This window comes from Dasypus novemcinctus, chromosome 18 (genome assembly GCF_030445035.2).
Source record: "Dasypus novemcinctus isolate mDasNov1 chromosome 18, mDasNov1.1.hap2, whole genome shotgun sequence".
NCBI classification, from domain to species: domain Eukaryota; kingdom Metazoa; phylum Chordata; class Mammalia; order Cingulata; family Dasypodidae; genus Dasypus; species Dasypus novemcinctus.
The window spans coordinates 21,565,365-21,579,899 of record NC_080690.1 but is presented as its reverse complement, the minus strand read 5'-3'; the positions used below and the strand labels follow the sequence as shown (position 1 = coordinate 21,579,899).

General features: G+C 38.0%; 1 protein-coding gene across 1 annotated transcript in view; it reads left to right on the top strand.

Annotated features, from left to right (window-relative positions):
* The window catches only part of ZFP90 (ZFP90 zinc finger protein), a 46,104-nt gene that overhangs the window by 7,293 nt on the left and 24,276 nt on the right, over positions 1-14,535 (top strand). Inside the window, exons 3-4 of the mRNA XM_071209113.1 lie at positions 10,111-10,237; positions 10,580-10,675. Of these exons, the coding sequence (XP_071065214.1) occupies positions 10,111-10,237; positions 10,580-10,675 (223 nt within the window). The remainder of the gene's footprint in view (positions 1-10,110; positions 10,238-10,579; positions 10,676-14,535) is intronic.

Here is a 14,535-nt window from a genome sequence, read left to right as displayed (position 1 = left end):
CTAGGATAAATCCCACTTGATTAATTCTTTTAATATGCTGTTGGATTGGTTTGCTAGTATATTGTGAGGATTTTTATATCTATATTTATAAAGGATATTGTTCTGTAATTTTCTTATGGTACCTTTATCTGGCTTTGGTATTAGGGTGATATTGGCCTCATAGAATGAATTATGGAGTGTTCCTTTTTCTTCAGTTTTTTTGGAAGAATTTGAGCAGGATTGGTGTTACTTCGTCTTGGAATGTTTGGTAGTAGAATTCACCTATGAAGCCATCTGGTCCTGGACATTTCTTTTTTGGGAGGTTTTTGATGACTGATTTAGTCTCTTTACTAATTATTGGTCTGTTGAGATCTTGTTTCTTCTTGAGTCAGTGTAGGTGGTTTGTAGACAGTTTGTGTGTTTCTAGGAATTTGTCCACTTCAACTACGTTATCAGTTTTTGGCATACACTTCTTTTATAGTGTTCTCTCATAAGCTTTTTTTTTTTCCTGTGGGGTCAGTAATAATGCTCAACCCATTTTATTTCTGATTTTAGTTACTTTATTTCTCTCATTTTTCTTTGTCTGGTAAAAGGTTTGTCAATTTTATTGATCTTTTCAAAGAACCAAGGTTTGGTTTTGTTGATTCTATTGTTTTAATTCTCTATTTCATTTATCTCTTCTCTAATCTTTGTAACTTCCTTGCTTCTGATTACTCTGGGTTTCATTTGCTTTTCTTTTTCTAGATCCTCTAATTGTGAGGTTAGTACTTTGGTTTGAGATCTTCTTTTTTAATGTCAGTATTTAGAGCTATATATTTCCCTCTCAATACTGCCTTTGCCATGTCTCATAAGTTTTGGTATGTTCTGTTTTCATTTTCATATTCCTCAAGCTATTTTTTAATTTCCCTTATGATTTCTTCTTGAACTATTGCTTTAAGAGTATATTGTTTAATTTCCTATACTTGTGAATTTTCCAGTTCTCCCTCTGTTATTAATTTTTAGCTTCATTCTATTGTGGTCAGAGATGATACACACTATGATTTCAATATTTTTTAAATTATTGAGAGTTGTTTTCTGACCCAACATATAGTCTATCCTGGAAAAAGATCCATGTGCACTAGAGAATGTGCATTCTCCTGCTGTTGGGTGTTGTGTTCTATGTATGTCTGTTAGATCTAGCTGGTTTAGAATATTGTTCAAGTGTTTTATTTCCTTACTGATCTTCTGTCTTGATGTTCTGGCCATTATTGAAAGTGGTGTATTGAAGTCTCCTACTCTTAATGTAGAAACATCTATTTATCCCTTCATCTGTATCAATGTTGCATGTATTTTGGGGCTCTGCCATTACATTCATCTATGTTTATAATATGTCGTCTTGTTGAATTGACCTCATTATCAATATATAGTGACCTTCTTTGTTCTCATAACAGTTTTTGACTTAAAGTTTGTTTTATCTGATATTAATATAGCTACCCACATTCTCTTTTGGTTGCAAAATTTGCATGGTCTGTATATTTTTTACATCCTTGCACTTTCAACTGACCTGTGTCTTTGAATTTAAGGTAAGGCTCTCTAAATAGCATATAGTTGGGTTGTGGTTTTTTATTCATTCTGCCAGTCTCTGCCTTTTGACTGAGAGTTTAATTCATTTACATTTAAAGTAATGACTGATAATGCAAGACTTCCTTCTGATTTTTTTTTTTTTTTGCATTGTACCATTTTGAGTCCCTTTTCATTTCTTTTTGAATATGTTTTTCATGTTTTTCTTGTGGTTACTGGGATTAATATTTGACATCTTAAATCTGTAACAATCATACTTGATTTGATAACAACTTATCTTCTGTAGCATATACACACACTGTTCCTGTACCCCTCTGTCCCTCATCTTTTTGTTATACTTGTTATACATTATTATATATTATATCTCCAAAACCATAGATTTATCATTAGATATAAAATTCTTGGTTGGCAATTACTATTTTCTTTAAGCACTTGAAATATTTTCTCCTGCTGTCATTTTGCCTCCATGGTTTATGATGAGAAATGAGCATTTAATCTTATTGGGATTTCCTTTTACATAACTCATTGCTTTTCTATTGCAGCTTTCAGAGCTCTTACCTTGTCCTTGGCATTGGACAGTTTCTTGGTGTGATTCTCTTTGAGTTAATCCTGTTTGGAGTTTGTTTTCTTGAATATGCATATTCAGATCTTTTGTTACATTTGGAAAGTTTTCTACCAGTATTTCTTTCAAAATTCCTTCTGCCTCTTTCTGTCTTTCTTTTTCTTCTGAGACTCCTTATGTATTGCTGTATATTTGTGTTGTTGATGGTGTCCCATAGATCTCTAGGCTCTACTTGCTTATTAAAATTCTTTTTTCTTTCTCCTCTTCAGACTGAATCATTGCAATTGTCTTTGAGATCACTGATTCTTTCTTCTGCCACCTCTAATCTGGTGTTGAAACCCTCTAAGGAATTTTTCATTTCATTTATTGTATTCTTCAGCTCCAGTATTTCTGTTTGGTTCCTATTTAGACTCTCAGAGAGATTTTATATTGTTCATTGTTTTCCTCGTATCTATTAGTTTGTTGTTTTTCTTTCTTTAACTTGTGTCTATTTTATTTTAATTTTCTTTACCAAGTGAGGTTGTCAGTCAACCAATAGTTTTTTGACCGTCTACTCTGTGAGCAAATAAAGACCAAGGTAGAGAAAGAGACTTCAGGAAAGCACTTAGCCTTCAAGACCAACATCCAGAAATGTGTCTAAAATTAAATTTTTTTCCTTGGAAATACTTGCTTCCTATTCTGACTCATATATTTTATTACTATTATTATTATTTATTAGAGAAGTTGTAGGTTTACTGAAAAATCATGCATAAAATACAGAGTTCCCATATACTATCGTATTATTAACACCTTGCATTAGTATAGTACATTTGTTAAAATTGATGAAAGAACATTTTTATAATTGTACTATTAATTATGGTCCATTGTTCACAGTAGGGTTCACTGTGTTGTACAGTCTTATTTTTTATGTGTGAGTGGTTTGACAAGTTTTGGTGTCATAGTTATCCTTAATTGGTAAATTTGTATTCTATTAACATATACACAATCTAAAATTTTCCCCTTTTAACTATATTCAGATATATAGTTCATGGCTGTTAATTGTGTTCACAATGTTTTGCTACTATAACCAATTCATGAGTTCTTTCTCCATGTTTTCCTTTATCTCAAGCATATTGAGGATTTTTTTTTTTTTTAAGTCTTTCTTCAGTCTTTCAGTATACCCAAAATCTGGTCCTTTAAACTATTAGCTCTGGGATTTTGTCTCTGAGCTGTCTGTTCCCTGAGATTATATCCAGCTAGTAATATGACAGATTTCCTTGAGTGTCAGGATCTATCAAAAACAGACAAACCAAAGCAAAAAGCACCTTTCACAGTCTTTTTAAGTAGGCTGTGCTTTGCTGGTGGTTTCCTTCAGAGCTTATGCCTTTTATCTGGAAAATTAGCAGGAGGTGAATGCGAGCGCAGGTCCTCTGTCTTCTTTGAGCCTGGATAGAGCTGTGGAGCCTGCTTCTTTCCTGGGTTTATTAGTGGCTTTGGGAATTCCCCTATTTATAGGAGGTAGAATATCCCCATACACCTCTTGAAATAGACCCTTCCCCTCCCCCTCCTAGGTGCTCTATTATGTGGCTTAATGCAGACAGTCCTTTGTGGCAGGCTGCTTTGGTTTAATTGTTTCTTGCTATCCTTTAGCTATCTTCAGTCTACTTATCTACCTTCGGGAAAAACTCTGGAGGGCAAACTCTGAGACAAGTTTCCTGGTTCAGTCTTTAGACTTGTGCCAGATAGATTATCACTGATATACAAGCATCCCAGTATATGCAAAGGTGTTACTCTTCTCTCTCTGGAACAGGGATCCCTCTCCTTTAGCAATTCTTTATCTGTTTGTGTTGTGTTGTGGTTTTTTTGTTTGTTTATTTTAGGAAGTACAGGGGATTGAACTCAACCACTGAGCTACACCCACTCCTCTTGTAAGTTTTAATGAATTTCCTTTTTCTCCCCCATGCATGTTTTTTCTCTTAAACATTTTCAATCATAGTTTATTTTAAATTTCATAACATTTTTAATGAATATTTTTCCTGTTATTTATCTCTTTTAATGGCTATATCATATTTCTTTGCATGAGTGTACCAAATTTATTTAACCATGTAGGTTGGAAATTTAGGTTGTTCCTAATTTTTTACTATTACAAATTATATCTCATTTAGTTACATAAATTATTCTTTCAAAATACAATTAAAAGTTGTCTGTATATAGTGAGATAGCCATGAGAGTATGTGTGAGTGGTTTGACAAGTTTTGGTGTCATAGTTATCCTTAATTGGTAGAAACATTCAGATTGCTTTTCTTTTTTTCTTATCTTTTGAAAAAACTATCAAATAGTTGAGGACAATTTTCTCTGTTTCCTCCTCAGTTACTAAGTTTTCTACTTTTTTTGTGTGGCAGCTTTGGTAATTTAGAATTTAAAAATTGTCCATTTCATTAAGATTGTCACATTTTTTAACATACTGCTCTGTATTTTATGGTCTTGTTTATTCCCTTATCTTTAAACGAATTTCTTTTTATTTCATTTTGATAAAATTTGTAGAGATTTTTCTGTTTGGCTAATGTTTAAAAGGAGCCAGCTTTTAGTTTTGGTTATTGATGCCATCATTTTCACTTTGGCTCTGCTTTTTACAATCCAAGAATTTAGTTCGCTAATATAAATTGTTTTTATCCTCAAAATGGCTCCTCACTTCCTTCTGTCAGACTTACCCAGACTATCTATTTGTTCACTCAGCAGTCATTTCTGTAGTGCCTGCTGTATGCCTGGTAGTGGTTCCTAACCTGAGCCACATTTCAGAACCAGTCAGGAAGTGGCAGCTGCTTCCGGTGGGGCTGTGGTGAAGGTTCAATGAGAACATTTAGTGAAAGCATGCACATAAATGACCTAGCTCAGTGCCTGTCTGTTGTGAGTGTTCAGTAAATATTAGCTTTTGCTCTTTTATGATCAATCACATGAGGAGATACTTGACAGGACCATCCAGGCATGAGTAATTTAGAAAAGTTGCCCAAGTGATTTTGGGAAATCCCAGCATGCTTGGTGTTGAGGATACTGAGGAAAAGGATGTAGTCTCTGTACTCAAGAAGTCTGAGAAATTGTTGATGGAGAAAGACATGTAAATAAACAACTATAGTTTTAAAATGAAGATGTACATCAAGGCTGACAGGGACAGGCAGGATGGGAGGATCTGGAAAAACTAAAAGGAAAGGAAACATTGAACTTGTTCTACAAGGATGACCACGAACTTGTCCTGTAGAATTGAGGGAAGAAAGTGCATTATGGTCAGTATAGGATGTACAAAGACAAAAAGACCCAAAAGGAAATTATGTGATCAGGGAATGAATGGCAGAGTCTATGTGGTAGAAGTATGGGCTGGATGGGGGGAGGCAAAGTTTGAGAGAAAGATGATTCAGTAGCCCGAAGATGATGGTCTGGGGTGAAGAGAAGTCTGTGGCTGGGAGACAATCTAGAACAGTGCTATATAAAAGAACTATAATGCAAGCTATGTATGTAATTTTTAACTTTCTATTAGCCATTTTTAAGAAGTAAAAAGAAACAGGTGAAATTATGTCTTTTAACCTAATATACAAAATATTATTTCAACATGTAATCAGTATATAAACATTATTAATGAGCTAGTTTACATTCTCTTTTTTTTTTTGGACTAGGTCTTCAAAATCTAATATATATTTTATATTGACAGCACATCCCAATTTGAATGAGCCACATTTCAAGTGTTCAATAGCCACATGTGGCCAATGGCTGCCATATTAGACTGTAGATCTAGAACGCTATTGCCTGGTTTAATGCCATCCTTGGCAAGGGAGGATTTGAGCTGTTTTTGAAGGATAACTCGTATTAGAGAAGAAAATCCTATACTGTACCTAAGCAATAAATATAATATATCCTATTTGGACAAGCTAACTTAGGTCTTAGAAGTGATACTTTTTATAAATTAGATAATTTTTATTCATCAGCTACCATTCTCTCGTTTTCAGCTTTGCAAAGTGCATTTCTGAGTTTCAGTTTGAGCCTCTTTCTCCACAAACTATAGTTAGTGTATAATAGAATTGGAAGAAGTGTGTTTTAATATTTGTACATGTTGTCCTCTCTGGAAGTGCCCTTTCACCTCTTCTGCTTTTAAAACTTATTTCTCCAGTTCAGGGAATTCATATTCTAGATGAGAAAATTGGATCTCCGGGAGATCTGTGATTTGCCTTAATATGTACATATTTATTAAACATGGAGCCTTTTAGGAGCCCATGAAATTGAGTCTTCTCAATTTAGTGTATGCTGTTAATAGTTCTATGCTTTGGGCCCCTCTGTTTGGCCAAGGTCCCTTTTATGTCAGCATGAGGAAATGGAACATCTGATACCTCTTGATAATCTTGTCGATTTTTTAAAAGGGTTGATAATGAGGCCCAGTTATATCTGAAGGAAAGGGGTGGGTAGCTGTCTTAAGTGTTTCTGGATCATTTTATTACAGTACCAGGTATGACCTGAAACCTTGGGAGTAGCCTAACATTGATCTAACTCAGAGTGGCTAACTTACATCAAGGATTTCAAAGGACATTTTACCTGTTTATTTTTACAAACTTTAGATTGTCTTTTATGTACCAGACTGGTCCTGGCCTCTGGTGATTCTGAGAAAAGGTCTTGACCCTCCAGGAGCACAGAATATGGTGGCACTAACCAATAGGTAAACAGACACCCATAATTTAGTGAATTAAGGGCTGTGCTAGAGAGATGTCCAGAGATGGAAGCTGTGGGGATATGGTAGAGCACTTAGCTCAGACCTGGGGGTAGGAATGGAGCCCCAGAGGAGAGACCTTAGCCAAGTCTTAGTGAGAAAGTAAATGTTAGCCAGGCAGAGGAGGGCAGGCTGAACATTTTGAAGCAGCACTTGCAAAGGTGGAAGAGAGCATTTGGTTTCAAGGAACTATAACTCTTCCGTACAGCCAAATTATGTTTTATAAGAGGAAGCGAAGCCAGAGATGGGCCTGTGGGTTTAAGGTGGGAACTAGGTCATGAAGGGTTCTGAAGGTCATACTATGGAATCTTACTTTTCATCTCAAGACAAATATTTACTAAATACTGTAGAGTACTTATTCCATACCAGGCCTGTTCTAGGCAGTGGAGATTGAACTTAAGGTAATGTACCTGTTCTCTTGGAGTTTACTCTCCGGTGTAGAATACAGACTATAAACAAGTAATCTGATATGTTAGGTGGTCAGGGCTATGAAGAAGAAAAATATCACAGAGAGTGACAGTGCAGGATAGGGGTGCTATTTTATGTGGGGTGGTTAGGGGAAGTTGCCCTGATAAGGTGACATTTGAGCAAAGAGCTAAACAAGGGAACAGTCAGCAAAAGCTCTGAGACAGATACATGCTAACTGTATTCCAGGAATCATAGGAGGGCAGGGTGAGGGAAGAGGAGAGCAGTAAGAAGGAGGTGAGTTTCCAGATGAGGTCAGCAAGTGTGTTAGCCAAAGGGGTGCTGATGCAAAGTACCAGAAATCTGTTGGCTTTTATAAAGGGTATTTATTTGGGGTAAAAGCTTACATTTACAAGGCCCTAAAGAGTCCAACTCAAGGCTGATTTTTCACCAAAGTCTGTTGCCACATGTTGAAGCAAGATGACAGGAGATCTCTGCCTGGTCTTTCCTTCCTTCTTCCTCTTAAGGCTCCATGGTCCCAGCTTCTTCCAATCTTAGCTGTAGGCTTGCATAGGGCTTGTCTCTCTTCCCAGGGCTTTAGCTGTTTGAGCCTTCTTGTCACACGGCAGGACCGAAATGATCCAATTCTCTCCTCTGCCATGTCTATGGAGCTCTCTATTTTCCCATATCTTCTCTGTCTTCTTTTATTTATTTATTTATTAAAAGATTAATTTAATTTAATTCCCCCCCCCCCCGGTTGTCTGTTCTCTGTGTCTATTTGCTGCGTCTTCTTTCTTTGTCCGCTTCTGTTGTCGTCAGCAGCACGGGAAGTGTGGGCGGCGCCATTCCTGGGCAGGCTGCACTTTCGCGTTGGGCGGCTCTCCTTATGGGGCGCACTCCTTGCGCGTGGGGCTCCCCTACGCGGAAGACACCCCTGCGTGGCGCGGCACTCCTTGCACGCATCAGCACTGCGCATGGGCCAGCTCCACACGGGTCAAGGAGGCCCGGGGTTTGAACCTCGGACCTCCCATGTGGTAGAGGACCTCCCATGTGGTAGACGGACACCCTAACCACTGGGCCAAGTCCATTTCCCTTCTCTGTCTTCTTGAGCAGGTGCCCGTTTATATCAGCCCAAGGGGGTGGAGACTTAACCTGATTACATTCTACTGACATGGTCAAATCACAGCCCTAATCTTAACATAATTTAATCAAAGATATCTCACCTGACTCTAATAAAATGAAAGGATATCATGCCCAGAGGAACAACCAGTTTACAAACATAATCCTCCTCTTTTCTGGGGTTCATAAATAATCTCAAACTGCCACAGGGAGGTAGTAGGGAGCCAAATTTTGAAGGGCCATATAGGCTCTGTGACGACTTTGACTCTTATCGGGAGTGAATTGGGATGTCATTGGTGGGTTGTTAAGTAGAGGAATGACATGAACTGACAAGTTTTAACAATAACACTCTGGTTGATGTGTGGAAACTAGACTTGGTTAGGGGGTAAGCATGGAAAAAGAGAGACTGGTTAGGAAATTGTAGCAATAGTCCATGGAAGAGATGATGGTGGCATGGATTAAAGAGTTGATGGTACAAAGAAGAAAAAGTGGAAATAAGTTAAGGGTTTGTGAGTATGGTCAAATTTGTGTGTTTTAGAGAAGTAGCTGATGGTGTGTAGGAAAAAGAGTAGAAAATGGAGGCTAGTTGTTAATCCTGTCAAGGCAAGGAATGATGTATGAAAAAAAAAAAAGAAATGATGTATGACTTGGACTAGATATTTGTTTACTGGTGAGCATATTCTTTACCATTAGTGGAACCTCTTTGGGGATACAGAGTAAAAAGCAGGAGGACATGTGTTAAATATGGGGACCAGAGCAAAGGAATCCAAGTTGGCAGATAACTATTACTAAACCATAGCGGTTGTGTGTTTAGAGGACATGGTATGCAGTGAGGATAGAGCGTTAATTTCCACAACCCAATTTAAAATGTCTGCCTTAGGAGAGCAGGTGTGGCTCTGTGGTTGAGCACCTGCTTCACATATACGAGGTCCTGGGTTCAAGCTCTGGTACCTCCTAAAAATAATAATAATAAATAATGTGTAATGTGGGGTTGGTGATGGGGGTAAGGGAAGGCTGTCACTTTTTACTCCACACCATATTTAGATTTTTTTTTAAATTTCTCTCCCCCCACCCTGTTGTCTGCTCTCTGTGTCCATTTGCTGTGTGTTTTTCTGTGTCCGCTTGAATTCTTGTCAGCGGCACCGGGAATCTGTGTCTCTTTTTATTGCATCATCTTGCTGCGTCAGCTCTCTGTGTGTGGCGCCACACCAGGGCAGGCCGTGCTTTCTTCCCGCAGGGCGGCTCTCCTTACAGGGCACACTCCTTGCACGTGGGGCTCCCCTACACAGGGGACTGTGTAGCACAGCACTCCTTGCACACATCAGCACGGCATGTAGGCCAGTTCACCACACAGGTCAGGAGGCCCTGGGTTTGAGCTCCATGTGGTAGGTGGACGCTCCATCTGTTGAGCCAACTCTGCTTCCCCATATTTAAATTTTGTAATGCTTCTATAAGGGAAGGAAATGGGCAGCAAGGTAAGGGTGGTAGTATAAAAAGACTTGACTTTGAAGAAAACAAGAAGAGAGCTAAATAGAGATACAGGCTTGGAGGACATTTGGCCCTCATGGTTGCCCTGCCTGCCAAACTAGACCCTATACAAAAATCTGTAAACAACCAGTGTATATAGCCCATATTGCTCCCTCAGAACATTAAATATGTGATCATACTTCTAATCGATCCTATGGTGTGTGCCCAGTATTGCTGTGGGGACATTTGTGGAGTTGATCTCTCATTGAGCTTGAATGTGGTCCTACAGGAATCAGTGACATTCAAAGATGTGGCTGTGAACTTCACACAGGAAGAATGGTACCACGTGGACCCTGCTCAGAGGACCTTGTACAAGGATGTAATGCTGGAGAACTACAGCCACCTGGTTTCTCTTGGTAAGGACCTCTTCCCCCAGTGTCTTACCTATTAGTAGGTCTTTCCTTTCTCAACTGCTAAAGTTGTGGTACTCTTATCTTAGGTAACTGTGAACAGGGTGTTCAGGGGTCTGAGCTTGTTAATCTTTTTGTAACCCAGCTTTATGGGTTTTGACCCTGCTGTCAAGCAAAAGGGCTATATTTTGCAGAACTGGAAAGAGATACTTTGATTACATGACTCCTTAAGTTGCATCTTTTTTTCCCTTCAGCATTCCTGAGAACCAAGGACTAGTACTGACTTATAGGAGGGTTCTTTGTCTACTTGCACAAACAACCAAATCTTGTGTATTTACCCATGAGCAGGATATCAAGTTTCCAAGCCAGAGGTGATCTTCAAATTGGAGCAAGGAGAAGAGCCATGGATATCAGAGGGAGAAGTCCAAAGACCTTTCGGTGCAGGTAAATGAATAAGAATCAGTTGTAGGAAACAATGCAGATAATGGCATAGCTTAAGGAGGGGGATAAGCTTTTGAATTGCTGCCTCAGGAGGTCCTAGAGCTAAGAGAAGCTGAAGTCATTTGGTTTGAGCTCTTCTGGGTATCTCTTTTGTGTGTCTCTTCTACCACAGGATGCTCCTGCTATTAGTAGGTTTAAGAGGAAAAGGTACCCCTTCTTCCCTTCTAAAAATAATCTTTTGTCCTAAACTCTGAAAAGCATCTCTACCTGTCCTGCAAAACCCTGTTTACTACTGAATTATTTTCTCCTCTGGCATCCTCATTCTTTCTTCATTTAGAGATTCCATTTCTTACTCATTCAGAAATTAATTGAACTCCCATGTCTCTTCTTCTTTTTGTCTTTTTGCTTTCACTGTCAGATGCCCCAGACTTGTAGGAAATACCCACAGCCTTGATTTACCCTCCCTCTACAACCTGCCTTCAGACTTCTTTTCTGACCACACTACTAAAACACCTGTTTGGGGAGTAACACCATCTTCCTTCTGTCCCCCTTTTATCCTAATTTGATTGGTAGTCTCCTTTAATGGTTTCTGTAGTTTCATCCTCTCCTGCTACCTTTGCTTGTTAAGTGCTTTTTGGCTTTTAGGTTTCTGGTTTATCTTGCTTTTCTCCCTGAGTGAATCCACCTTAAGGAACGTACCCTCCAGCCTCCTCCTCTTATTCTTTATATCCCTAAAGGATATAATCCTTTTTGGTTATGAAAGGTGATTAGTGTAAAATCAGAACTCAAATAGACTAAACCTGCAACCTGAGTTGAAAGGGCAAGGATAATTTGCCTCATTCTGGTAGTTGAAGCTGTTAATTTTATGCTTTAGACTCAGAAATCTTCCTTACTTGCACTCTGGCCACATTTTTACTTGTCACAGGATCTCTCTTCTCAGAAGTCTTGCTCAGTTCATACTGAGTATGTAAAAAACTAAAATTACTTCTCTTTTATTCCCAGCCAGCACATTTTGCTACTTGCCCATTACCATTCCTACCTTCACCCATTAAGAGACTGCTGGGTTTCTAATCCTTTAGGCCAGACACCATAATCAGTTTAGTTTACTTTCAACTCTTCTATCTGATCTCTCCAGATTATTTTCTTTTGAAAAATATCTTAGATTTTCTTGTCTTTTACAGGTAACATCTTGTCTTTCACTAGTAACATCCTAAACCAGGCCATGTTCTTAGATTACTCTAATTCCCATTTGGAATTGCTCACTCCATCTTTTCTTTTTATAAACCATACTGGGTTTTTTTCTTTCTTTCTTTTTAATAACAGCTTTATTGTAATTCATTCACTCATTTAAAGTGTACAGTTCAGTGGTTTTACATATTCATAGATTTGTGCATCCATCACCATTATTTAATTTCATAACACTTTCATCATCCCAGAAAGAAACCCTGAACCCACTAGCAGTCACTCCCCATTTCCAGGCCCTGGCAACCATTAATATACTTTCTATCTCTATGGATTTGCCTCTTCTGGACCTTTTATATAAATGGAATCATACAATATGTGGCCTTTTGTGACTGGCTTCTTAGCATTACGTTTTCAGGGTTCATCCATGTTGTACCACATATCAGTTCTTAATTCCTTTTGATTGTGAAATAACATTCTGTTGTAGGGATGTGCCACATTTTGTTTATATATTCATCACTTTATGGACCATACTGGATTTTGAACCATCCACATCTGACAAAATCTTGCTATTACTCCCTGTACCTAATTATAGGGAATAAAAACCCCTTCAATTTAATGGTTCCCTATCATTACTTCCATTGTTACCTTTCTATTCCTGATAAAACTTAGTTGAGCTTCTTTTTATTTTTAAGATTTATTTATTTTTTATTTATTTCTCCCTCTTCTGCCTCTCCTCTTGTCTGCTCTCTGTGTCCATTTGCTGTGTGTTCTTCTGTGTCTGCTTGCGTTCTTGTCAGCAGCACTGGGACTCTATGTCTCATCTTGCTGTGTCAGCTCTCCATGTGTGCAGTGCCACTCCAGGGCAGGCTGTACTTTTTTTGTGCTGGGTGGCTCTCCTTACGGGGCACACTCCTTGCACATGGGGGCTCCCCTACGCGGGGGACACCCCTGCGTGGCACGGCACTCCTTGCGTGCATCAGCACTGTGCGTGGGCCAGCTTATCACACGGATCAGGAGGCCCTGGGTTTGAACCCTGGACTTCCCATATGGTAGGCAGATGCTCTATCAGTTGAGCCAAATCTGCTTCCCTGAACTTCTTTTTAATATTCTTGTAAGTAGCATATACTTTACCTCATTAGGTAATGCTTTCTATCTAATCCATGAAACATAATATATACTAATACATTTTCTTCCTTCCTTGATCATAAGTACCATTTATATTATCTCTGCTACACAAACTCAGATTTAATAATATACCATCCAATGGTTTTCGGTGTTTGATTTTTTTTTTAATTGTTGAAAGATTGTCTTGTTTCTATTCTTAGATTTCAAGTTCCTAGAGAAAGTCTTTTTATTGTATTTCTCTATTGGAGAGAATCTAGAAGGCAGTCAAAAATTTCTTGATTGATGGTTTTTGAATTTGGCTAAGGAGAGAACTTTTTCATTCATTCCTTATTCCTTTCAACAAGCCTTTCTTGAATGTCCCAGTGAGAAGGATTCTAAAAAAAATAGAAAGCATTCTCTGGTTCCAGAAGTTTAGAATTGAGTCAGGTTCCAGGGTAATGAGTTTGGAGCTCCTTAATTGTTTTTTTCCTCTCAACATTTTATTACTAAAAATTTCAAAAATATAGAAAAATTGAAAGAATTGTACAGTGAATATCCATACATCTACTACCTAGATACTACAGTTGTTCACATTTTGTTATATTTGCTTTATAACATATCTATCCATTTATCAACCCATCTTATTTTTCGATGCATTTCTAATTAGGTTGCAGACATGAGTACACTTTACCCCTTTATACTTTAACATGCATATCATTAACTAGAGTTCAATATTTGTTTTTGGTCTTTTTTTCTTTTTCTTTTTTAACTACATACAATGAAATGAACAACTCTTACTTGTACCATTCATTCAGTTTTGACAAATACTTTCACCCACCTAACCCAAACTTCTATTAATATGTAATATTTCCATAACCCCAGAAAGTTCTTTCCCTGTAATTTTTCAAGATTACAGTTCTTTGAACCTAGAAATTAATTCTCTGCTCTTGGTATTCTAAGGTAAGCAGCGGTTTAAAAGTCAGCTTATTAAGCAGATTGAAATAAATCCTTTTTGGTCAGGAGAGAAGATGAGTTTAGAACCAGAACTCAAATAGAGTACACCTGCAACCCCAGTTGTAAGTGCAAAGATAATTTGCCTCCTGAAATACTACTGTTTTCTCACCTTGTGAATTATAGCCCTTGGTCTCTAAGAATGTCAAAGAATCTATCAGTTAAATCATAGCTATAAGTTTTCTCTGCAGGAGACCTGGATCATAGAGGTGACTTTGAAGAAATTAAGAAATGGATTTAGTAGGAAGATAGATTTTTGTGTTGCTTTGTAAAACAGACAGGAAGCATGAAGAGTGGATAGGACCTTGCAGGCTGGACTCTGATCCTGTTCCATTTGTATCTATGTCTTACACTCTCATGCTCACTTATTCCCTTGTTCCCTAATGGTCCTCCTAGATGGGCTTTCCTCATTCTCTTGACTTACCACATACTGTGTATCTGCAGTCTGTACTCTCACCTTTCCTCATTCTTCCTTTCCTTCATTTTGTATCTTCTCCTCAGGCTACAGGACTAATTTCACAACAGTCATGTGTAATTTATACCGTTTTCATTTCCTCATTTCT